Source organism: Euphorbia lathyris, chromosome 3 (genome assembly GCF_963576675.1).
Source record: "Euphorbia lathyris chromosome 3, ddEupLath1.1, whole genome shotgun sequence".
Taxonomy (NCBI): domain Eukaryota; kingdom Viridiplantae; phylum Streptophyta; class Magnoliopsida; order Malpighiales; family Euphorbiaceae; genus Euphorbia; species Euphorbia lathyris.
Genome location: NC_088912.1, coordinates 27,863,262 through 27,888,978, shown reverse-complemented (window position 1 = coordinate 27,888,978; position 25,717 = coordinate 27,863,262). Strand labels below are relative to the sequence as shown.

The window sequence follows — 25,717 nt, the reverse complement described above, 5'->3', positions numbered from 1 at the left end:
ATAGTGACATGAGAGAGAATTTTTTTTAGTTAATCAATATATTTTTTAATTTGTGTGAAATACCCTAAAATGACTTATATAATGGAATGGAGGGAGTATAACATTTCTAATTTTTGTAAGATAAAACGAATAGCATAACAAGTAACAAGTATTCGAGAAATATACTTGTACCCGGTTTATCTCACGGATAACTTTGTAAATGTCATTTTTATCTCAAACTTTTTATATAAGTTTGGATAACCTTCTTAAACTTGAATAGTATCCGATAGCCGCAACATCTTATTTTATCCGTTGTAATTTCTAGGGATGGCAACGGGTAGGATACCCGTGAGTAATGCCAATCTCAAACCCTTACCCTTTTATTTTTTAATTATCCGTACCCGTCTCATTACTCTAATGGGTATACGTTTTGCATCCCATACTCGTCCCATTTAATTCGCGGGTACCCTTACCCGTTAAGAATCAATAAATAAAACAAAAATATTACAAATTTAACAAAGTATAAATTTAATAAATCATCTATCTAAAAATTGAACAAATTGAACCTTAATTAATAAGAATAAAATAGTTTAGTGGTATCACTCAATGGTTAAAAAACATAAAGATTGGAGTTCAAATCTCACGTCTTACATCTAAAAAACAATTATATTTATTAATATATAAAAAAATTATGACGGGTAACGGGTACCCTAGTAGGTATTCTCATACCCGTCCCATTACCCCAACGGGTAATGGTTTTGATCTCATACCCCAGTTAGTCCCATTAGGATCGGATAGTGCCGGGTACCCGCAGATATACTACCCGTTGCCATCCCTAGTAATTCATACTCTTTACCATCAAATGAAACAATAAAAATAAATTTGAGTGAACAAAATAACCCTTTATTCCTTGATAAGTACATTTTGTTTAATAATGAGTTTTGGAAATTGTGAAATAAATAAGAACGGACGAAGATGATTCACGTGCTTCATCTGGAAACTTGTGTAACACACACCCTTACGTTATTGTTGTTCACTTTGATTTTGTTTGGTAAAAGGTCAAATTACATGTGATATACTCATCTAAACCTGCTCTCCTTTTCAGACGGAAACGCCTCACCCCTTGGCGTTTTCTTCTCACACTAAAATACAAATAACAGCATAAACTTCCAATTTTTCATGTCAGCTCTTTCATAACCATCAGACCTTAAATTTTCTTAAAAGTAATCATTTTTACATGGATATTATAGGATCAACATTAACTTTAATACTAATTAGAGAGCATTAATTAATTAATATCCACACTTTATTTCTCTTTGACAATCTTGATCTTCAGTAAAGTTTTTCTTGATACCTTCACTTTCTGTATCAGTTATGGTATCCATACATTCTGATTCACTTGTGTACAACTCCTCGTCTTCAGTTTCCGATTCTTCGTCATTCTCGCTGGAATCTACTTCCGTCTCTCCTCGAGAAAACGTGGTAGATGACAAATCATTTTTCTCCTTTTTATGATTCTCATATTCCCTCAACGCATTGCTGGGTTTCTCCAAGATGGAAAGGGGATTCCTATCATTTGGATCACCATAAAGTGCAATGTGCCGGTAATACAGCTCTAGTTCCTTCTCTGCAATGGCGATGAAACGCCTAACGGACTCGAGCGATTGTTCATACTTAGATTTCTCCAGTGCCTGCAAGGAAAGGATGAGTAATAAATAATAATCGATTAGGCACCGGACAAGTTCGTTAGTGCTATGTGAAAACACATCATCTATCTTCAATGGCAGCAACACTATAGCATATAAAAGCAATAACAACAGTAAGAAAAGACACCATAATGGCATAATAATGGATAGGTTTTCCCATCAAAAGCAATAACAACAGATACCAGACAGATCAGCTCCCGTGCTTCACGTTGATCTTAGATAAACAAAGCAATGGAATACTATGTTGCACGGATACTGAAATGGAAACTGAAATGGAAACGGATACCGAGAAACATTATTTCTAGAACATAACCTTCGAATGAAAATTGAAATGGAAACGGAAATTGAAACAGGCATGAAACACAAGAATGCTACTAAAGAGTGGAGAAATTTTACAACACTTCGGGAGTAACTCCCGACCAATGAAAATCGTTTTGAATCCCACTACATGGAGATGATTGGTGGAAAAAAAAAAACTATATATGGATGTGTCGTGAATTCATTGGTGGGGAGTATTACTCCAAGAATGGCTAACAAAACACAATCATTAACCAATTAAATCCGAATGGCTAACAAAACACAAGAAGACAACTTGGTGCACCGTGCATTATCTTTCGATAAATCAAATCGAAATTATCACACACAAGAACTAGCAATTGTAGGAGACCACATAAAATGAATCAGTTTTCGTTCATAGGAATCTAAGGAAACATTGAATATATGAGCAATAAGTCATTGCATAATTATTAAATAGCTAAACCAGAAAGGCTAATCAAAGAGGAAATAATGCCAGAGGAGAACTTGAAGCACTCTGCATTGTCTTATCTATATATAACTAAATAAAATATTATCATTAGGGCTGTAATCGAGCCGAGCCGATCCGAGCTTTGGCCTGCTCAAGCTCGGCTCGCTATAAAATTAACGAGCTCGAGCCCGAGCCCGAGCCCGAGCCGAGCCGAGCTTTGGCTTGCTCAACGAGCTTGAGCCGAGCTTCGAGCTTGTTTCGAGCCCAAAATCCTCTTTGGACTTGGTTATTACAAAAATTTATCTAATCATGAATTGTTTGTGAGTAAATTGTTAATTATATTTGTGAAGTTTGCTCGCAAATAACTCTTTAATTGTGTACATAAACAAGCTCACAAGCAAAATTCGTGAATAAATAAACAAGATGCTTACAAATAGTTCGTCTATTACTTATTTATTATGTTTGTGAACAAACTCATCTAATAGAAAATGAAATAGTATCAAGTTTAGATATTTGTGAACTAACACAAAATTATATAGTTTTCTACAAAACTAAAATTTGTTCATAAATGTTCTAATCGAGCCTGCTCGCGAGCTTTCGAGCCGAGCTTTGGCCTGTTCAAGCTCGGCTCGTTTACAAATCGAACCGAGTCGAACCGAGCTTTTATCGAGCCGATCACCGAGCGGCTCGACTCGTTTACAGCCCTAATTATCATATACAAAAAGCAATAGCTACAGTAAGAAAACATGTTGCATATCTGTGATAAAAGTCTTTGTATGATGATTAAATCATGAAACCAAAAAGGATAACAAAAAAAAGAGAGCAAGAGTAGAATCTGATGCAATCTGCATTATCTCTCTACAACAACAACAAAGCCTTAGTCCCGAAATGATTCGGGGTCGGCTAACATGAACCATCATATAAAACCGTGAAAATCAAGTCGTGTCAGCGACACAGATTCGCTCCCTCCACTCCGTCCTATCCACTACCATATTTTCCTCAATTCCCAATAAACTCATATCACTCTCGATCACCCTCCTCCAAGTTTGCTTAGGTCTTCCCCTACCCCTCACCACTACATCCCTTTGCCACTCTTCGGTTCTCCTAACCGGCGCATCAAGCGCTCTACGTCTCACATGGCCAAACCACCTTAGTCGGTTTTCTCTCATTTTATTCTCAATAGATGTGACCCCTACTTTTGTCCGAATTATTTCATTACGCACCCGGTCCTTTCTCGTGTGACCACACATCCATCTCAACATACGCATCTCCGCCACCGACATCTTATGGATGTGGCAGTGTTTCACTGCCCAACACTCCGTACCATATAACAATGCTGGTCTAATTGCCGTCCGGTAGAATTTTCCCTTCAATCTATTAGTCATGCCGGGATCACAAAGGAAACCCGTAGCACTCTTCCACTTCGACCAACCAGCTTTAATCCTATGAGCAACATCTCCATCTACTTCTCCATCCGTTTGGATAATAGATCCTAAATACCGGAAGCAATCCGAGGCCTGAACAACTCTCCCATCTAGGATGATTGTCCCTGCCTCCCTACTCCTACGGCTGCTAAACTTACACTCCAAATATTCTGTCTTACTTCGACTCAACTTAAAGCCTCTAGATTCTAGAGTTTGCCTCCATAGTTCCAACTTCATCTCCACTCCTTCTTTCGTCTCCTCAACCAACACAATATCATCTGCAAACAGCATGCACCATGGTATACCATCTTGAAGTGAACTTGTTAGTTCATCCATAACGATGGCAAAAAGAAATGGGCTTAGTGCGGAACCTTGATGCACTCCAATCGTAATAGGAAACTCTACAAAATTAATTCATATAAGTTGGTTGATTTTTTAGAACAAACAAAAGTTTGAAGCAAAAAATAAGAAATCTAATAACTTCTTAATTGGTCAGCTGCTTTCTACTTTTTTTTAACAAAATTTCATTTCATCTTATCTTGTTATAGAATTTATTGCCACTTCAATACGGCATCAATCCATATAATCCAATTCGGATAGAAAAAGTAACAAGAAAGAAGAATATTCAAATGTGATACTTTTTTATTAAGCATGAATCCCTATCACTTATATTAGGGGTAAATTACACCCATGGGCACTTCACTTTTCCCTTGCTAACACTATAGCTACTCAACTTCAAAACCTGACATAAAACTCTCTCAACTTTGACCACTCCAATAACAAGTAACCCTCAATTGTAAAGCTTTATAGAAATGATATTCTAGATAACTTTAATTCTTGAACTTTTTGGTGTTGAGATTATTTAAATGTTGTTTGATTAGGAGAGAGTAGAGTAAGCGACTGTTTAGAGAGAGAAAGCTCAAAATAGTGATTTGGAAAATGGAAAAAGTGGTTCCATGGTAAATATGGTTCTAAACAATTTTAATTCTTGAACTTTTCCAATTTGAGGTCGCCAACGGTCATGTCATTTTGAGGCCGTTCACTTTCATAAGGGGCCATAAATGTTAGTAAAGCGAAAAGTTGAGTATGTAAGGTTTTGAAGTTGTGCGTCCATAATGTTAGTAAGGGCAAAGTTGAGTGGCCATGGTTGTGATTTATCCCTTATATTAGTAAAGAAACTTAAAATGGATATTTTAACTAGTAGGCTATTTAGAAGTAAATATACCTCTATAAGAATATTTGGCTTTTGGGAGACCTTGAATATTTTAGGTGAATGAACCTTATCATGGTTGTTGGTTAGCTATATTAAAATTGATTAACCACCAATCATTTAACCATTTTTTGGAGGTGTCCGCTATGGTTACTTTGTTTTTTACAAAGTACCGTTACTTGGTGCTCATTTTCACCATTGGATTAATTTTATGCTCCATCATCCAATGGTGAAAACCACACCAAGTAACGGTATTTTGTAAAAAACAAAGTAACCATAGCGGGCACCTTTTTTGGAATATAACTTTTAACAAATTTATATAATTAAGGAAAGTGTACGTAAAACTAAAAATTTAAAAATTCTGTTATCTTTACCATGGGTATATATATGAATATATGCACATATATGCATTTTTTTATTTCAGTTAATCATCAATATTTAAAATTAAAAACCTATACCTAGTTCATCGTTTTTTTTGTCAACACCTATTCTTTGTTTTGGTTACGGTTAAGTTTTCCAAAATTTCTTCAGCAGTCTTATCTGTAAATAACTGCTGATACTATCCAAATAGTTGAATGGCCTCTATATATCACATAAACACAGTACAGGGTTACAAACAGCACTGACATCTTAGATTGCTACAAATGTTCCACCAGCAGATTACGGTGGTTGTTATCAAAATCAGCAAAGAGAAGTTTTAATTTATTAGGCAGTCAGTCTATATGGCCTAATAATTAATTAAGAAACGGATAAGGGTGAAGTTGTAACATAAAAAAGACAAGTAGAAACTTTTTCTTTTTTTTTAAATAACAAGATCATCAGGCAGAAACCCAAGACTAGAGCTGTCAATTTCTGATAGGATAACATGATTTATAGAAACAACCCACTGGACATGATGGGTTTGGCACGATTATCATTTTTGTTGCATTTATATCATATATCATAACTCCGCCTGTGAGGGTCACTTGGTGGCCTTTACAGCCGGTCCCAAGCCCGGACAAAGGAGGAGGGTTGCGGTAGGTTTGTGGCGGCCAGCGTAAAACTTAGTCACATCTTATGACATGGTACCATAATATAAATACCATTGGGGCGTTCCCTATTCAGCGACGCGCTGCACTTCCTAGACCCGGGTGTAGTGATAAATGTGCAAGGGTTGCTAGGTCGTCGCCCCGAAGCGGCGCGCCACCCCAGGACCCGGGGGTGGTGTCAAATATGCAAGGGTTGCGGGTAAATAAGCTAGTCCACGGTAATGGTAGGGGTAGGGGTAAGGGTAGTAGGTTACGCTTTGGGACATGGAACATAGGTTCTTTGACAGGAAGATTAGCTGAAATTGTAGATGTTATGAAGAGGAGGAGAATAAATATATTATGCCTACAAGAAACCAAGTGGGTTGGAGCTAAGGCTAGAGAGATAGCTCCTTGGGGTTATAAGCTTTGGTACTCAGGAAAGGATAAGGGTAGAAATGGAGTAGGTATTCTTATTGATAGGGAGTATATTGATGAGGTAGTAGCGGTGTCTAGGAAGAGCGATAGAATTATTAGTGTTAAGCTAGTGATAGGGGATGAGGTTGTGAATGTCATTAGTGCATATGCGCCACAAATAGGATTAGATGTGTCTATAAGACAAGCTTTTTGGGATGACTTAGAGGAAGTGGTGCAACAGGTTCCTAGGGATGAAAAAATGGTACTAGGGGGTGATCTCAATGGACACGTGGGTTCTAGGCGAGATGGGTTTGAGAGTGTTCATGGAGGGTATGGTTTTGGAGATAAGAATGAAGCAGGAAATGATATTTTGGAATTCGCATCAGCCTATGACTTGAGTATCATGAACACATGGTTTATGAAGAGAACATCCCACTTAGTGACTTATCGGAGTGGCGGTAATGCGAGCCAAATTGACTTCTTCTTAGTAAGGAGTGCTTGGAGAAAGAGTTATATTGATTGTAAGGTGATCCCTGGTGAGAGTACGACAACCCAACATAGAGTAGTGGTGCTAGATTTTCGAAGTAGGAAATGTATAAGAAAACAAACACCTCAAGTAGAGACTAAGATTAAGTGGTGGAAATTGCAAGGGGAGAATCAACAAAAATTTGTGGATGAGATGACCAAAAAAGATATTTGGACTTGCAATATGGATTCAGATATAGATTCGATATGGAATAAGATGGAGCATAGTATAAGGGAAGTAGCGAAGGAAGTTCTAGGGGAATCTAAAGGTAGCATGCCACCGGGTAAGGACACATCTTGGTGGACAGAAGAAGTACGACAAGCAGTAAAGAGTAAGAGAGAATCCTATAAACTATTGGGGAAATGTAGGAGTGACGAGAACTACGAAAAATACAAAGAGGCTAAAAGGGAAGTAAAGAAGGTCATACGAGATGCTAGAGCAAAGGTGAATCGGGATCTGTATACAAGATTGGATACGAAAGAAGGAGAAAGAGACATATATAGAATTGCTCGGATGAGAGATAGGAAGACGCGAGATCTCGGAAAAGTTAAATGTGTGAAGGATGTGGACCAGAAAGTCCTAGTTGGAGATAAGGATATCAAGGAACGATGGAGGTCCTATTTTGATGACTTATTTAATGGAGATCGCCAACAAGATGTTGGAGATATAAGTATCCATCACGATATGATAAATCATGAATGCCTGCGGAGAATTCAAAAGGGTGAAGTCAAAATGGCATTAAGTAAGATGAAGTTGAAGAAAGCAGTAGGACCTGATGGCATCCCTATTGAGATTTGGAGATGTTTGGGAGAAAGAGGAATCGAATGGTTGACGACATTCTTCAACAAAATTTGGAGAAACAATAAGATGCCATCAGAATGGAGGAAAAGTACCTTAATCCCTTTGTATAAGAACAAAGGCGATGTCCAAGATTGTGCCAACTATCGGGCAATCAAATTAATGAGTCACACTATGAAACTTTGGGAGCGAGTGATTGAACAAAGGCTAAGGAGGACGGTGAAGATCTCGGAAAACCAGTTTGGCTTTATGCCGGGAAGATCAACTATGGAAGCCATCCATCTAATGAGACAATTAATGGAGCACTATCGAAATAAGAAGAAAGACTTGCATATGGTTTTCATTGACTTGGAGAAAGCATATGATAAGGTACCAAGGGAAGTACTTTGGTGGGCCTTGATAAGGAAAGGCATTTCGCGGAAATATATTGACATCATAAAGGACATGTATGAGGGAGTATGCACGAGTGTACGTACTAGTGTTGGGAAGACTGAAGAGTTTCCTATTACGATTGGAGTGCATCAAGGTTCCGCACTAAGCCCATTTCTTTTTGCCATCGTTATGGATGAACTAACAAGTTCACTTCAAGATGGTATACCATGGTGCATGCTGTTTGCAGATGATATTGTGTTGGTTGAGGAGACGAAAGAAGGAGTGGAGATGAAGTTGGAACTATGGAGGCAAACTCTAGAATCTAGAGGCTTTAAGTTGAGTCGAAGTAAGACAGAATATTTGGAGTGTAAGTTTAGCGGCCGTAGGAGTAGGGAGGCAGGGACAATCATCCTAGATGGGAGAGTTGTTCAGGCCTCGGATTGCTTCCGGTATTTAGGATCTATTATCCAAACGGATGGAGAAGTAGATGGAGATGTTGCTCATAGGATTAAAGCTGGTTGGTCGAAGTGGAAGAGTGCTACGGGTTTCCTTTGTGATCCCGGCATGACTAATAGATTGAAGGGAAAATTCTACCGGACGGCAATTAGACCAGCATTGTTATATGGTACGGAGTGTTGGGCAGTGAAACACTGCCACATCCATAAGATGTCGGTGGCGGAGATGCGTATGTTGAGATGGATGTGTGGTCACACGAGAAAGGACCGGGTGCGTAATGAAATAATTCGGACAAAAGTAGGGGTCACATCTATTGAGAATAAAATGAGAGAAAACCGACTAAGGTGGTTTGGCCATGTGAGACGTAGAGCGCTTGATGCGCCGGTTAGGAGAACCGAAGAGTGGCAAAGGGATGTAGTGGTGAGGGGTAGGGGAAGACCTAAGCAAACTTGGAGGAGGGTGATCGAGAGTGATATGAGTTTATTGGGAATTGAGGAAAATATGGTAGTGGATAGGACGGAGTGGAGGGAGCGAATCTGTATCGCCGACACGACTTGATTTTCACGGTTTTATATGATGGTTCATGTTAGCCGACCCCGAATCATTTCGGGACTAAGGCTTTGTTGTTGTTGTTGTTATATCATATATCATCATGTCAAACATTAGATCACATAACACAATTATGGTACGACAACCTATTTTGACACCCTACCCAAGACTTTATCCATTGTCCATTTGACTTTAAGAGGGAAAAGAAAATCACAGAAAACTAAAAGCAACAATCATCACATGCTTTCAACCATATCCACATATATTAACCACTATGCTAGTTCCTTGTTGAGTGCGAATTTGATAAGCATCTAGCATAAAGTGAAATGATAAACATATTTGACTGATATGAATGCATGCACAGGGAAACTAACATTGCAGGCGTATTGCAGTTTAGTGCTGTGACTGTAGGCACATATTCACAAATGAGATAATGACAGGAATTGGACAGCTTTAGAATCTTAATCAGATTGATATTCTGATTATTTAATAAGTTTTATTTCTAGAGGTGTTCATGGGTCAATCCAATGGTTATTGGATAAAAAAACCAAACCAATCCAATTAAGGAAGGAATTCACTGATGGGTTGTAAATAACGAATCCAATCCATGAATACTTCGTAGAGTTGGATTGGATTGGTTATTAATAACCAATCCATGGATTAATTTCACCAAACCCATTACATATTAGCTTCATTCAATCAATTTTATTCAAATTCAAACCATGTCCAAATTTTTCAATATGTCAAATTTAGGAAGAAAAAAATAAATACGAAAAAACGTGAAAAATAGGAAAACAGTAAAAACAATGAAAAATGAAAAAAATGGGAAATGAATTCATGATAACATAAAAAAAACTTATGGATAAGTCGAGGTCGGAAGTATGAAAAATTGAATTCCATGTACAAAAATCCTCTTTTGATGTTATTTTGGATTATTATTTTTTGGGTTTTTTTACAACTTATTTATGTACGGGGATAAGGGTCAAATTTGATCCTAATGTTTTCGGTGAAGTGCAGATTTGACCTAACGTACAAAATGGTCAAATTTAACCCTTACGTTTCCAAGCAAGATCAATTTTAAAGGTAGGTTACCAAAAACTTGAAAACGCTGATTTGACGGTTATTTAACTGTCATATCGGATCTTCTAAATATAAATTCTGTGTAAGATATTTAATGTGTTACTGACACAGTTACAAAAAATCAATAGAAAAAAATTTCCATACAAATAAATGAAACCAAAAACAAAATCAGGCTTTCTCCACCCATTTCTTCTCATATATTTTTTTTTTAATTTAGTTTTAAAACACTTTAATATCGATTCGTGAATTGCAAAGATAAATTTGAATCAGGTTTTTCATTATTGACATTTTTTAATAGTTTTTCACGTTTTTTTTACCACTTCTTGTTTTACACATTTTCACATTTTTTATGTTTAAACTTTTTTTCATGTTTTCCTGTTTTCGTTTTTCACATTTTTCTCGTTTTCACGTTTTTTCACGAATTATTTATTGAGTCATTTCTCCACCCATAAAATTTGCACTATTTTATTCTCTAGGGATTTGGGTTGGATTGGTTAATAACTGGTTAAATTAACCAATCCATAATCAATCCAATAGAATAAAATAACTGAACACCCCTACTAAACAGAATTAGGAATTAATTTGATTCCGCAATAGTTAGTAACCATTTAGGATAGGATTTGATTTCCGAAATACTTCTATTTTCTATTCCGAATTAGTTGCTGCCTATGCAGCCTTAGCTGGCATTAGTTTATTCCTAATTAGTTGCTGCCTACACAACCCTAGCGCATTATTCCTATTTTGTAATTCTGTCTCTTCTATTTAAAGAGGAGATCATTAATAAAATAGATATGCCTTGAAAATCCAATTGAGCCTTAAGAGATCGTGGAGTTCTCTCTTAACAAGCTCCTAACAATTCTGAGATCGTAGGGTTCTCTCTTAACGAGCTCCTAACCGTTTCAACAAGATAGGTAAGAGAAGCAAGACTTTTAAGCATTCTCTCCTAGAAGATTTAAGGGTACAAGGTTCCGTAACTAGATCCCAAACCCATGTTCATAATAGATAATCTAGAGCATATGAGCTTAAAATGTGCAAAAAGTGTGATGACAGAATCAGATTAGTATACTGATGCTAGACTATAAATGCGGTGACTTGCCTGACAACCAGAACGGAAATTAAGATAGTGGTGAAGTCCTATATCTACAAAGACATTTTTCAGTTTTCAACGGAACAGTTTCGAGATATTTTCATCTTAAAAATGGCATGAACAAGCATTGCATCCTCACGAAAATGCCATTCAGCACATCAATATTTGACAAGAGGATAATTTGAACTGTTGGAAGAATACGCACCCTTTTTTTGGATAATGTATCTATTGGGGACATGACTTCTGGCTGCACATAGTCCTTCCCTCGATAAAATACAATGGTGTCGTCTCCAATAATCTGTATCGGAATCCCACCACTCAACCGGGCAATATCCTGAGCATATTCTTGCACTAGGCCAGGTTTGACAGAATTGCAGATTACCTTTACGGTTTCATGTTTTTTCCAATGCATGTGCATATTAAGAATGACACCTCCAAATACTCCTCTTCTACCAATTGGCACATAGTTGGACATTTTCTGAGCCATCTTTTTCATGAAAAACCGTTCTTCGCCTGTCAGATAATGTGGTTTGACCTCAGGACCTTGAACTTTAGAAACTTCATAACGCTTAAGTCTTTCAATCAGTAAGGCTTCCTTGACTTTGGCCTGCAATTTAAGGAAATGAAACATACTCCCTCAGGATAATGAAAGTTTCAGTTGCAAAAAGAAAAAATATCCTTAGCTTTATGAGAAAACTAGGAGAAATTCCTCGTCCATTGGCCTCATTAAAGAAAAACTAATAAAGAGGGAGAAAATAAAGGATTCATTACAGGAACATTTTTCAGACAATACTGGCTCATTGAATATTTTGGTTAATTAGTAATTTTATTTTTTCAAATTACTTCATTTAGTATTTCCAAGAAAAATGCAAGTAACAAAATTGCACAATATGTATCTGCTTAGAAAAGAAGGAAACAAATGAACCAGAAAAAGACTAAAAGAATTATGTTGCAATTACTAAGTAAGCCATTATATTTATATAGCCTAATTGAAAGGAAAATGTGAAAAATTATCCATTCACATATATCCTCTGAACAACATAACAACACAAGGAAATATATAGAAAAGGTTAAATTGATCTTTTTCCCCTTTCAAACTGTGAGAACCAAGCATAAGAAAATATGAGGTTGACTATGTTTGTTGATGAAGAAAAAAGTGATAGGATCAGATTATTGTTTTGAAAAAATAGTCTCGACTCATGATTATCAACACTTATGCCACAAAACGTACTTTACCCAAATATAAATTTTTAATTCTCATGATAACTCTTCAGTTTTTATTCTGTTAACTTATTGTTCTCTATTGTCACGAATCTAACAGTCAAAAGAACTGAATGACGAGGATCAAAAGGTTAATACATGCATCGAACCCTATAAAGAGCTTGGACTTTGAAAAGGACTGATAAACTTGCAAGCAAGTTGCAACAAGGAATATGCAAATCTACCGACAAGCTCTGAAGAAGAATTTGTACAAAAAGAATGTCTATTGTCTAGTTTATTCTTTAAGTTCTTTGGTAAGAAAATTCACAAGGAACATTTTCACCCCTGACACCACCAGAAGGAATGAGGATGCATGATTCCTCATATTATTGAGTCAATATACAAAAGCTAACATTTCAATTAAAATAATTCCATACTTGGTTGAGATCTCCGCTATAGGGTCTACATGAAAAATAATTCAACTATTTATCTTACCATACGATCTCATAGGATCCAATTTCTGAGGTTGAACAAGAAGAAAATTCAAGCAAGCAAAGAAATATAGTATTAAATATGAGAGTTTAGGCTAGGAATACATTTGATGTAGTTAAAGCTATTCACAACCAATTGGGGACTAAACTTGTGCAGTAATATAATTTGCTAAACTTTTTGCCACAGAAATGCAATACAAGAAAAAGTTTCCTAGTCCCAAATCCTGATAAAGATATTGGCTAACAAATGAAAGTGCGTTTACAAACATTAATTTCCGAGGAAGAAAAAACCTAAAATCTCCAAAGCTAATGATATGCTAACACCTTTTCTTTTGATAAAATCCACTAGAGACTGTCTTGCTTTTACAATGCAATTGAATCCACAAAAATGGTTCGTTCTCTATAGTTTCATCGGTATCTTAACAGTTTCATCAAGTCCACTAATACATAAACCTAACCCAATACCAACTTCCACCAATCTAGTCTAATAACAGCTGCATAATTTAATCCTTTTCCAATGAGTGACAAAACTAAATTAAGAGAAAGGTAGGTATAAGTTGATATCAACAGAGGTCCTAAAATTTTGAGATGGTGAAATTCCTTAATTCAACAACAACAACATCAAACCTTAGTCCCGAAACGATTCGGGGTCGGCTAACATGAACCATCATATAAAACCGTGAAATCAAGTCGTGTCAGCGACACGAATTCACTCCCTCCACTCCGCCCTATCCACTACCATATTTTCCTCAATTCCCAGTAAACTCATATCACTCTCGATCACCCTCCTCCAAGTTTGCTTAGGTCTTCCCCTACCCCTCACCACTACATCCTTTTGCCACTCTTCCGTCCTCCTAACCGGTGCATCAAGCGCTCTACGTCTCACATGGCCAAACCACCTTAGTCGGTTTTCTCTCATTTTATTCTCAATTGATGTAACCCCTACTTTTGTCCTAATTATTTCATTACTCACCCGATCCTTTCTCGTATGACCACACATCCATCTCAACATACGCATCTCCGCCACCGACATCTTATGGATGTGACAGTGTTTCACTGCCCAACACTCCGTACCATATAACAATGCTGGTGTAATTGCCGTGCGGTAGAATTTTCCCTTCAATCTATTAGGCATGCCGGGGTCACAAAGGAAACCCGTAGCACTCTTCCACTTCGACCAACCAGATTTAATCCTATGAGCAACATCTCCATCTACTTCTCCATCCGTTTGGATAATAGATCCTAAGTACCGGAAGCAATCCGAGGCCTGAACAACTCTCCCATCTAGGGTGATTGTCCTACCTCCCTACTCCTATGGCCGCTAAACTTACACTCCAAATATTCTGTCTTACTTCGGCTCAACTTAAAGCCTCTAGATTCTAGAGTTTGTCTCCATAGTTCCAACTTCCTCTCCACTCCTTTCGTCTCATCAACCAACACAAAATCATCTGCAAACAACATGCACCATGGTATACCATCTTGAAGTGAACTTGTTAGTTCATCCATAACGATGGCAAAAAGAAATGGGCTTAGTGCGGAACCTTGATGCACTCCAATCGTAATAGGGAACTCTTCAGTCTTCCCAACACTGGTACGTACACTCGTGCATGCTCCCTCATACATGTCCTTTATGATGTCAATATGTTTCCGCGAAATGCCTTTCCTTATCAAGGCCCACCAAAGTACTTCCCTTGGTACCTTATCATATGCTTTCTCCAAGTCAATGAAAACCATATGCAAGTCTTTCTTCTTATTTCGATAGTGCTCCATTAATTGTCTCATTAGATGGGGATGGCTTCCATAGTTGATCTTCCCGGCATAAAGCCAATTAATTCATCATCAATAAATAGTAGTCATAGTTATTAAAGGTGCAAGGCATACTAAAGCGCAAAGGGGTCCTAGAGCCTAGGTGCAACTCAGGCGTGTGCTTGCGCGACACAAGGCGCACTACAGAAATATAATATATAAAATTATAAATAACCAACAATTAACATTTCTGGAATGCAACAAATAGTCAAATACTAAATCATATCCGGTTATCCATAATTTTAAACATAAAATGCATGAAATAAATTCCAAATAAACTACTAACTCTTCCATAATCTTAATTCATAATATAAATTCTAAATCTAAAGACTAAAGTTCAACCAAATCTTAAGTTAATTAACTAATAGTCTAATAACTACTTTTCATCAAGACTAAAAGTCTTCATTTGCTACATTTCTAAACACTTTAAAGTGGAACAACATTTTTTGTATTGTTCTTTGTGTTATTTCTGTCGTCCAAATCTTCTTTTTTTACTTATTTCCTTCTATTCTAATTTAATTTCAATCATAAACCATATAGATAGAAAAGAACTAAGATTAAAACATCCTTTAACTTGGAAAACACTATGTAGCTTCTAAATTTGAGCTTAGGCAGGCCTTGCCGGAGGCGCTCCCTCGCGGCCTAGAGCCTTTTAAGCCTGAGGTGTGCCTTTAATAACTATGATAGTGGCAATATGATATAGAATCAACTAAAAGTGAAGGGCAGCCAAGAAAAATAACAAAAACTAAGATATAAAAAAACACAGTTGAAGCACACTAACCCTCTCAAGCTTGGACTTAATTCTCTCTTCTGCATTTGCAAATTTTGGTTTCCTCTTCCTCTTAACAGTGAGGCAACGAGGGTCTCTCCTATTAGCAGCTTTTCGCTTCTCCTTCTCTCTTTTTCTTTGCATTTTCAGCCTCTTTTTCGTCTGCCATTTCTCCTTCTTTGGAGGATCAAGCTCATGGATCTCAAACTTAGGTTTCCCCTCAGATATCACCAGGTTTACATTCCCATGGCTAAAATTTCTAAACGCCCCCCAGGTGTTTGATAAATTAAACGGAATAGTGAGTCTGGAAGGAGGTAAGACTGATTCTGGGTAATTAAAAATTGGCCTATTAGGCAGAAAAAAAAGAGAGAACATAACTCAATTTCCAACATCCAAGAAGCGATATTTCTTGAATAATCAGAAGTTATAAACGAGCACGAGAAAATACCTGGTTGAGAAGGAGTTGAGAGATGATGATGGCGGCTTGATAAGTGAGGTAGCCATTCTCAGGCTTCGAAACAGAGTTTTTGCCATTCTTGTACGAGGAAGAAAATTACATATACTGATACTATAGCTTCGTTATCAAAGATGATGGCCCTGTTCAAGTTTGAAAGAGTTTTTGAAAAATGTACAAGTTTGATGAGTTTCTCGATAGTAAAATTACAAAATTGGGCGAAATTGTGGACTCATTTAGCAATTACCGGACATACTATATACGTAGACTATATTATAATTTTTCTAAAATATCTTAAACCTTTCAACTTCCTTTTCCTCTCCACGGTTCCTCTTTCTCTTCCAATCTATCCTTTCATCTTCTCCCTTCTTTTACATTTAATTCATCACCCTCCATTTTCTTCATCATTGTGGTTGTCTCTTGCTCCTCTCTTGATTCTTCATCATGTTTCTAGAAAATTAAATCATGGTTCTTTTATGTTTCTGTTTCTTTTCGTCTCTTGGTTTCTTTCTTCTTGTACGAATCGAATGCATCGTTATTCGACGTTATTCTGCGTGTTTTTCTGTGTCTATTATATGGTTATTGTCGGTTCCAATGGTAAAAGACGGAAATAATGTTAGTATCTATTGTTTCATCTTCGTCTTTTTTTAGAAAATGGCTTCGCGAAATGAGTTTTGTGAAGTCTGGCTAGAAATGACGATTTGGCTTTGCAGAAAACGATTACGTGAAGTCTACGAAGAGAAAATCATCGATTTTTTCACTTCACAGACATTGCATAATCGCTTTCTGTGAAGCAAAATCGTGCTTCTGAGCTAATTTTCTCTTTGCAAACTTCACATTTTCTCTTTCTGCGAAGCAAAATCATCATTTTTTTTTGTTAAATTTCGCTAACACGACTTAGTTTTTAGGAAGGTGGTTGAATACAAAACATCAAATTCAAGTATCCATTTAGCTTGAATATAAAAGCATCAATCACAGTAGGCAATGTTCTTGGGATGTCGGAGAGGTGGTGTTCTAGGATGTAGGGAATGAAAAGAAAAATCATCATTATCGTCCCAAAAGACTATCTATTCCACCGATTTTTCTTGCTTCTGTAAAGTCTGGAAGCACCCCGATTTTTCTTGCTTCTAGTTCTTTCTGCTTCTGGGATTTAGGGTTTAGGGTTTGAATTATTGTTGCAATCTTGTTATATTTTGATAATGTTATGATTTTAAGGTTAGAGTTATTGTTGCAATCTTGTTGTAAATTTTGATAATGTTATGATTTTAATGTTAGAATTATTGTTACAATCTTGTTGTTATGATTTGAATGTTATATACCACTTCGTATTTTTTGCAATTTGCAAAGGTTGCGAAGATAAATATTGTTTAAGAACATGACTTTTACTTCGCATATTGCGAAATCTGCGAACTAAAAGTCATTCTGCGAATTAGTTTTACCTTCGAGCTTCGCATATTGTGAAAAATGCGAAGTACATTTCATGATTTTAAGCAATATTATCTTCACAAGTTTCGCAAATTGTAAAATTTGCGAAGTCAATTTCATGTTCTTAATCAATATTGTCTTTACATATTGCGAAAAATGGGAAGTCAGACGGAAAGGAGAAAGAAGAAAGACTAAGAAATTTTTAAGTATTATATATATATGAAAGGTATTTTAGGAAAGTCACAAAAATATAGTCTAGATAGGTAATGAGTTGGATAATTGGTCTAAATATGTAAATGGATCTCCTATTTGATCCAGTTTTGTAATTTTTCCTTCTCAATAATGAAAATAAATTAATAACACAATTAACAGATGAATATTATTAGAACTCTGATAAAAAAAATATAAAAATATTAATTTTTTGTTTTAATAAAATGTTAAATTATAAAAATAATAATTAATTAATGCTTTTATTAGATAATATCAGCAAAAATCACATCGGAAAGAAATGGAGGGCCCTATCCCACGCTCCACGAACAGAACTAGAGACTACAGTCCGAGTAAGACTATGAGCTGCAGAATTCGTTGTTCGTTTTACAAAAGAAATTGAGACATTTACTAAGTCTCACAGTAAGGAAAATCATTCGGAAATAATATCTTTCAAGTATGAAAGTTGAAACGAAAATTCGTTGATTGTTTAAACCACCGAAAGATACTCTGATCGCGCCTCCAAATTTCTGACTTCCCGAACTTTTAACCAAGACAGAACTTCACGAATTGCAATAGCTTCAGCCACTATTGGTTCATATAACCCCTTGAGTCGAGCACGAAACGCGTAGGTGCAGTAACCCGCAGAATTTCTGAGCAGAAAGCCATACAAACAGTAGCCACTATCAGTGAAAACTCTGCCATCGGGCTTCTCGTCGAGTAGCTACCGTTTGTTGTACCCTACAGATACTATGAGTTCCACCTCAGTTTTCCATCTCCTGTTTCGCTACAGAAACAATCCCCTCAACCTATTCTGATTGCCCCTGCTAAACTGTTTGGTTTCTATTACGCTATAAAGCCCACATTATGCATACCATCTCAACTAGCCTCGATCCTTCATTCCCATTTAGGGCCGTGACCACCCAATCAAATCCAGAACTGACCCGAGCCATACGATTTATCTCCAAAATGTGTTTGCCATGACAATGCCGCAATGCCACATGTACAGAAAGCATGAGCCTCATTTTCACCTGGTAACTTGCATATTGGGCAGAAATTAGCCAAGGTGCTATGTCTCCATTCTAGGTTTGTCATCATGGGTAAACAACGGGATACTAATCTCCATAAGAAGTTTTTCAACTTAGGCACCATCAACAAGTTCCATATTGCCTTTCAATTGATAGTCGTAGAGGGGACATAAGCATCAAGTGCCGACATTGCTATTCTGTAACCACTGCGAACCGAGTAACTTCCATTTATCTCCCAGTACCACGTCCAAGCATCTGTTCAAGACATATCCCATCATGGTATTGAGCCAATTAACCGTAAGTCACACGGATTGAAAGCCGTAGCCTGTAACTCCATCTTCCACCGACCCTCGCTATTCAATAAAGAGTGAACGAAACCATTACCAGTAGTTAAGTCTGACATGCTTTCAGGGAACAGATTAGTAGGATCAGGAAGCCACGGGTCACTCCAAATTGTCGTTGCTGTTCCATCCCCAATCTTTTTTCTAAGCCCCTGTAAAAGTAGTTCCCTGCCTCGAATAATACTCCGCCAAATGTAAGACGGATTATGCCCCACTTCCGCTGAAAGAAATTGAGCTGATGGGTAATACCTCGCCTTAAGGACACGAGCCACTAGTGAAGACTGATATTGAAAAATCCGCCATCCCTGCTTAGCCAGAAGCATCAAATTGAAGCCCTTTAGATCACGAAACCCCATACCACCATAGTTTTCGACGTACACATCTACTTCCAATTAATCCAAAAGATGCCTCTACCAGTACTGTTTGAATTTTTCCACCAGAACCGACTAGTCATATTGTTGACCTCCAAGCAGAACTGATCTGGCATGAAAAATACTCTCATTATTAAAATTGGGATAGATTGTATTACAGCTTTAATCAGGACTTCCTTCTCAGCTCGTGAGAGGAATTTCTCTTTTTAGTTTTCTATCCGGAATCTAATTCTTTCTTTAAGATAACCAAATGTGTGCATACTTCTCTCCACCACAATCGGTGCTCCAAAATAAAGGCCATGATCACTCACTTCTTGGACCCCAATACCCCAGTCACCTGATCCCGTAATGCATGTGTAGTATTTCTGCTAAAGAGAACAACTAATTTTTGGAAGTTTACCTTCTGACCCGATGCCTACTCTTGAAAAACAGCATACATGCATCAGCAAAAAAAAGATGGGAGACTTGTGGCGCCGTCCATGCAATCTGGCATCCGTGAATATGACATGCTCTCTTTTGTACCGCTAATAAGACTGACATGCCTTCAGCACAAATAAGAAAGAGAAAAGGGGACAGTGGATCACTTTGATATAGTCCTCGGGATGGTATAATTGGTCCAATTTCTCTCCCGCCATGTGTAATTGTATATTTAACTGATGTTACCCCACCATAAGCCACTCCACCCATCTAACAGGGAACCCCAATGCCTAAAGCATAGAACGTAGAAACCCCATTCGACCCTGTGATAAGCTTTACTCATATTCATCTTTAGTGCAGCCAGCATATTGTTGAAACACCTTTCCACATGATTTTGATCTGACAAAATTATTTAAGTTAATCCTATGATTAAACAATTAAATTTAAGTGCTTTGATTTAATTGTACTAATGAGTTTGTTCAATGTTGAGTAAGTTAACTAATGAGAACAGGAACTGAAAGTCTATAAAAGAAAGACAAAACAAAGTCAGCAAGAGCAAGTCACACGGCTGAAGCTGAGTAGAATGCAACTCAGCTTTGCTAAAGAAATGTCTTCAGAAAAGCTTGAAGGCGAAGCCGCTGAGTCAAGCTGAGTAGTCGTCAGGTCAGCGTCAATGATCCGTCAACTTGGAAGACAAGGTCTGACAAATTTCTGAAACAAATCAGAAGCCTCGAAAATCTGTCCTGAAGACCGTTTCGAGAAAGAGCATGGACCATCTGACTTTTGCTAGAAGACAAACCTGACGTATGAAGACAAATATGGCATAAGAAGACAAACCTGGCACCTGTCTAAAATAGAAGACAGGATTGGCCTGCAGCACTAACTGCTAACCAAGTGATGACGAAGAAGACCGTTTTCCCACAACGGCTATGTCGGATTCAAATCATTGAAGCCTCAAGATTACTATAAAAAGGCCAATTCATCACTTGGATCAAAAATGCATACAAGAGATACATACAGACAAGCAAAAATCCTCACAAAGTCAAAAATCCAAAATAGAAGCTGTCTGAAAAGAAAAAGGAAGCTCTTACACCAAACTCCAATCATTGTGTAAAAGTCTAGAGTGATTTTATTCATCTAAAAGTGTTCTTCATTAAGTGAGAACAATTCTTGTATCATTTGTAAAAGGTTAGAGAGAAGCTGAGTACTCGGTTATAGTACTCAGTGGTAGAGTGAAGCTGAGTACTCGGTTATAGTACTCAGTGGTAGATAGGATTGAGTAAACGAATAGAGGACGGTACTCTTGCATACTCAGTTGCTATTGTAAAAGGTTTGTGCTCTACCTTTAAAGAGCTCAGTAGATGATTGAAAAAGCTCGGAAGGATTCCGGGGACTGGACGTAGACGGAGAGGCCGAACCAGGATAAGTCTGTTGAGTAACTTCTAACCCTTTCTCTTGATATATATGTATATGTGTTGCTTGCTTAAAATTACTCAGTAAATAATCTGTACAAGCTGACGCTGAGTAATTTGAGTGCTGAGTTGGAAACCAACTTGACTGTTACTTCCCAACTCATAATTGAAACAGCTCTAGTCAGTATCTGATTACAGCTGTCTCACACCACACTCAGCCTTGCTGACCAAAAAACTGAGTTAAAATATCAAACATTCAATTAAGTCAGCATTACTAAGCGAAAAAGTTATATTAGTTCTTAACCCCCCCTTGGAACTAATCCTATTACGTTACACGGGACCAACACATATGTCTATTATGTCGAAGACTCTTCAACTTATAGATTTTCTCGTATGCTATTATGATGTTGTCAGTAATTAGCCTGTCCGAGAGAAATGCACTTTAGGACTATGAAATGATAGATGGTAAGACTCGTTTGAGTCGATGCGCTAACATTTTTTATATTATCTTGAACAGTACGTTGCATAATGAAATAGGGCGTAAGATAGTAACTACCTCAACCTCCTTCTTCTCTGGGATAAGTATGATGAACGTATCATTCAAATTTGGAGGTATACACGAAGAATTCAGAATTGACAGACAAACATCAGACACATATGACCCAACAATACTCCAGAAATGTTGATAGAAGGCTGGATTTAACCTGTTAGTGCCCGGGCTCTTATCCGGGTGCATCAAAAAACAAGTTGTCTTGATCTTCTCACTATCGAAGGGCGTCATTAAACCTGCCTGATCCTCCACAGAAATCTGAGTATTGACCCGGGATAACACATCATCAACTTGGATGCTAGAACTAGTGAAGATACCCTGAAAGTACCGCAATAATAGTCCCTCCAACCCGTCCCCCCATCTCTGCCATTCCCATTGGCCATCCTTCAATGTCGTAATCGAATTGTTTCGTTTCTTGACCGAAGTTTGAGCATGAAAGTACCTGATATTTGAATCAGCATCACACAACCAAAATAGTTTGGCTCGTTGACTCTAGAATTCTGTCTGCTGTTGAAGTGTGCGACTATACTTTGATGATAATGTTCTGAATAGCGCTATGCTATAAGCATATGTCAATCCACAAAGACGACTCAACTCGGATCGAATCCCTGCCAGTATTCTACTAAAATTGACCTCCAAGGTCTCGCTCTAGTCATTTAGCGTTGATGAGCATCGTACTAGTTTATTTGAAATAATGTATGTCGCGTTACAACCTTATGCCTGTTGCGCGACAAAACTACACCCATTCCTCTATGACCCAATAATTTTCGAATCGAAAATGTCTAATCCCCGGACTCTTCACCCAAACTTTAAACTTGAGTAATAACGCCGAGTGGTCCGAGCACACTATTACAAGATTACATAGAACCGCATTCTGGAAGTATTTCCTTCCATTTTGAATTGACCAATGCTCGATCAAGCTGCTCTTCAATCCACTTTATCGATCCTCTACACACCTCCCATGTAAAACGGTGCCCTTGCATAAAAAGACTAGTCAATTTCGCAATCTTTAATGGTCGTCTAAAAGCCTTTCAATAACTAATTAGGATGATGGTTACCACCTCTCGTCTCTGACTGATTGAGAAGGTCGTTAAAATCTCCAATACAACAACAAGCCATATCCATTGTCCCTCGCAATGAACGAAGCATATCCCAAGACTCGCGACATCTACTCCTCTCAGAAAAACCGTATAAACTAGTTAAACGCCAAAGTTCCAGATGATTAAGTGATACAATACACCAATATAGTTTAATGATGTGCAACAGATAAAAACCGAAACCAAATTCTTCCATAGCAGTGTCAATCCCCCTCCATGTCCCTGTCGGTCCACAATGACATGACCTTCAAATCCCAAACTTTTACTAATTTCCACAACTTTCTCTTCAATAGCCATTGTTTCCATGAGAAATATAAACATAGGTTTATAGGCTCGAACCAAGTCCCGAAGGACATTAACCGTCCGAGGGTTGGCCAGACCTCTGCAATTCCAACTTAGAATACTCATAATCTCTGGTGGGCTTGGTTCACAGTTCATGCTGCTCCTCCATTTTTTACCTAAATAGTACATTTATTAAAGTTGTATTTTAACGGTGGAAAACAAAATAAAACACATAAATCATTTTTGTCAAAGGTCACTAAACTAGATTAAGGTTAAAGTTGTGTATAATTTGGTAAAATATGTTGTAATGGATTTAAAATTATAAATGGACCTCATCAGACCAATTTTGTTGAAGAAAATCAGTTTCAACATTTTTACAAGGGCTAATACATTACCAGCTCCCTGAACTTGTCCAAAATAGTAGATTGGCTTCTTAAACTTTGCCAGTGTCTCACCAGCTCCCTAAACTTGCTTATTTCGTATCACTAGCTCCTTAAATCAGTCCATAAAAATGTATTAGCTCCCTGAACTTTGCAAGTGTCTCACTAACTCCTCAAACTTGCTTATTCTGTAACAACTAAATACAAAAACCATTATACTAACTCTCGATCCTCACTCATTCATTCTCTCAAATCTGCAACACTAACTCTTATAATAGGTTGAAAGGTAGGAGAAGCAAAAAAAATACCTATCAAATAGATGAAGAAGTATTTTTAGAATTTAGGTTTAATAAGTTTTTGTATTTAGTTGTTACGGAATAAGCAAGTTTAGGGAGTTGATGAGACACTTGTAAAGTTCAGGGAGCTAATCTACTTTTATGGACAAGTTTAGGGAGCTGGTGATACGAAATAAGCAAGTTTAGGGAGCTGGTGAGACACTTGTAAAGTTCAGGGAGCCAATCTACTATTTTAGACAAGTTCAGGGAGCTGGTAATGTATTAGACATTTCTACAATTATGTAAAGTAATGATTTGAATTATATCAAACTAAATAAATTTTTATTTGGCCTAATACATCACCAGCTCCCTGAACTTGTCCAAAATAGTATATTGGCTCTCTGAACTTTGCAAGTGTCTCACCAGCTCCCTAAACTTGCTTATTTCGTATCACCAGCTCCCTAAACTTGTCCATAAAAGTAGATTAGCTCCCTGAACTTTGCAAGTGTCTTACCAACTCCCCAAACTTGCTTATTCTGTAACAACTAAATACAAAAACCATAATACTAACTCTCGATTCTCATCCATTCAATCTCTCAAACCTACAACACTAACTCTTATAATATGTTGAAAGGTAGGAGAAGCGAAAAAATTATCTCTCGAATAGATGAAGACGTATTTTTAGAATTTAGGTTTAATAAATTTTTGTATTTAGTTGTTGCAGAATAAGCAAGTTTAGGGAGTTGGTGAGACACTTGCAAAGTTCATGGAGCTAATCTACTTTTATGGACAAGTTTAGGGAGCCGCTGGTATGAAATAAGCAAGTTTAGGGAGCTGATGAAACACTTGCAAAGTTCAAGGAGCCAATCTACTATTTTGGACAAGTTCAGAGAGCTGGTAATGTATTAGGCCTTTTTATTTTTAATATATTTTAAAAACTAGTGTTCATAAATTAGGAGTCTAAATATATTTTTTAGGGTCTACGTTTATGGAATGGGGTCAAAAATTTATAAATTAGGATTTAAAAGTATACTTTATTTATGATATATAAAAAATGATGATATATTGTAAGTTATTTTTTAAAGTATAACTTAATTGTAATTTTTATAATAATTCTAGGATTCGAACTCGAGTTCTAGTTTAAGCGATATGAAACCTTTCACCATCTAAGCAGGGCTTAATTGGTTTAATTTTGTTTTTTTGAGGTTAAGGTGCAAAAATACCCCTAATGTTTTGTGTCAGGAGCAATTTACCCCTAACGTCTAAAATGGTGCAATTTTACCCCTAATGTTTGTAGCCAATAACAATTTTTTTTTTTGATAATAAGAGCAAATTTACCTCTAATATTGATAATTTGGGTCAATTTCAGAAACTATTATAAAACACAAATATTTTTGTTCCTTATTTTGACCAATTGCATATCAATTCATTCTAAAAAAGGATTTCATGTTTTTTGTAATTTAATAATAAAATTGGAGATTAATATTTATAAATTCAGTGAATTTTTTTGTCTAATTCATACAAAAAAGTATATTTTTTTTTTCACGTCCCAATATATGTTTATGAGTTATTACTGATAAATTGACGCATGTATAAAGTGTAAATGACAAAATTCATGACTGAGAAACTAAATTAATCAAATTCATTAACATTAAGAGTAAAATTGTATAATTTTAGACGTTAGGATAAAATTATTTCCACCCATAACTTTTTTTTTTTTAAGCGTAGCTTCACTTTCACAGACTCCAGTCCGTATACCGATCCAACCCGATACATTGGCCCGAAAACGTGGCAGAAAAATAGTGGACATTCACACTCACGTAACAGTAGGCCCGTATGTATATTATCACCACCGACCA

The 25,717-nt window shown here is 36.9% G+C and overlaps 1 protein-coding gene across 1 annotated transcript; it reads right to left on the bottom strand.

The window, feature by feature from the left end:
- Window positions 1–1,168: 1,168 nt before the first annotated feature.
- Window positions 1,169–16,460, bottom strand: LOC136224377 (uncharacterized CRM domain-containing protein At3g25440, chloroplastic). Its single transcript, XM_066012707.1, has 4 exons — window positions 16,068–16,460; window positions 15,632–15,965; window positions 11,559–11,960; window positions 1,169–1,670 (listed from the first exon to the last, which is right to left on the bottom strand). Exons 1-4 carry the CDS (start codon window positions 16,151–16,153, stop codon window positions 1,272–1,274), a joined length of 1,221 nt encoding a protein of 406 aa, XP_065868779.1. The 5' UTR covers window positions 16,154–16,460; the 3' UTR covers window positions 1,169–1,271.
- Window positions 16,461–25,717: the final 9,257 nt, after the last annotated feature.

Coding starts and splice junctions, on each gene's coding strand:
- LOC136224377 (XM_066012707.1), bottom strand. CDS start 16,153: ATGGCAAAAACTCTGTTTCGAAGCCTGAGAATGGCTACCTCACTTATC. Junction 15,966..16,067: donor CTCAACTCCTTCTCAACCAG/GTATTTTCTCGT, acceptor TCTGCCTAATAG/GCCAATTTTTAATTACCCAG. Junction 1,671..11,558: donor ATACATTATCCAAAAAAAGG/GTGCGTATTCTT, acceptor CTTTCCTTGCAG/GCACTGGAGAAATCTAAGTA.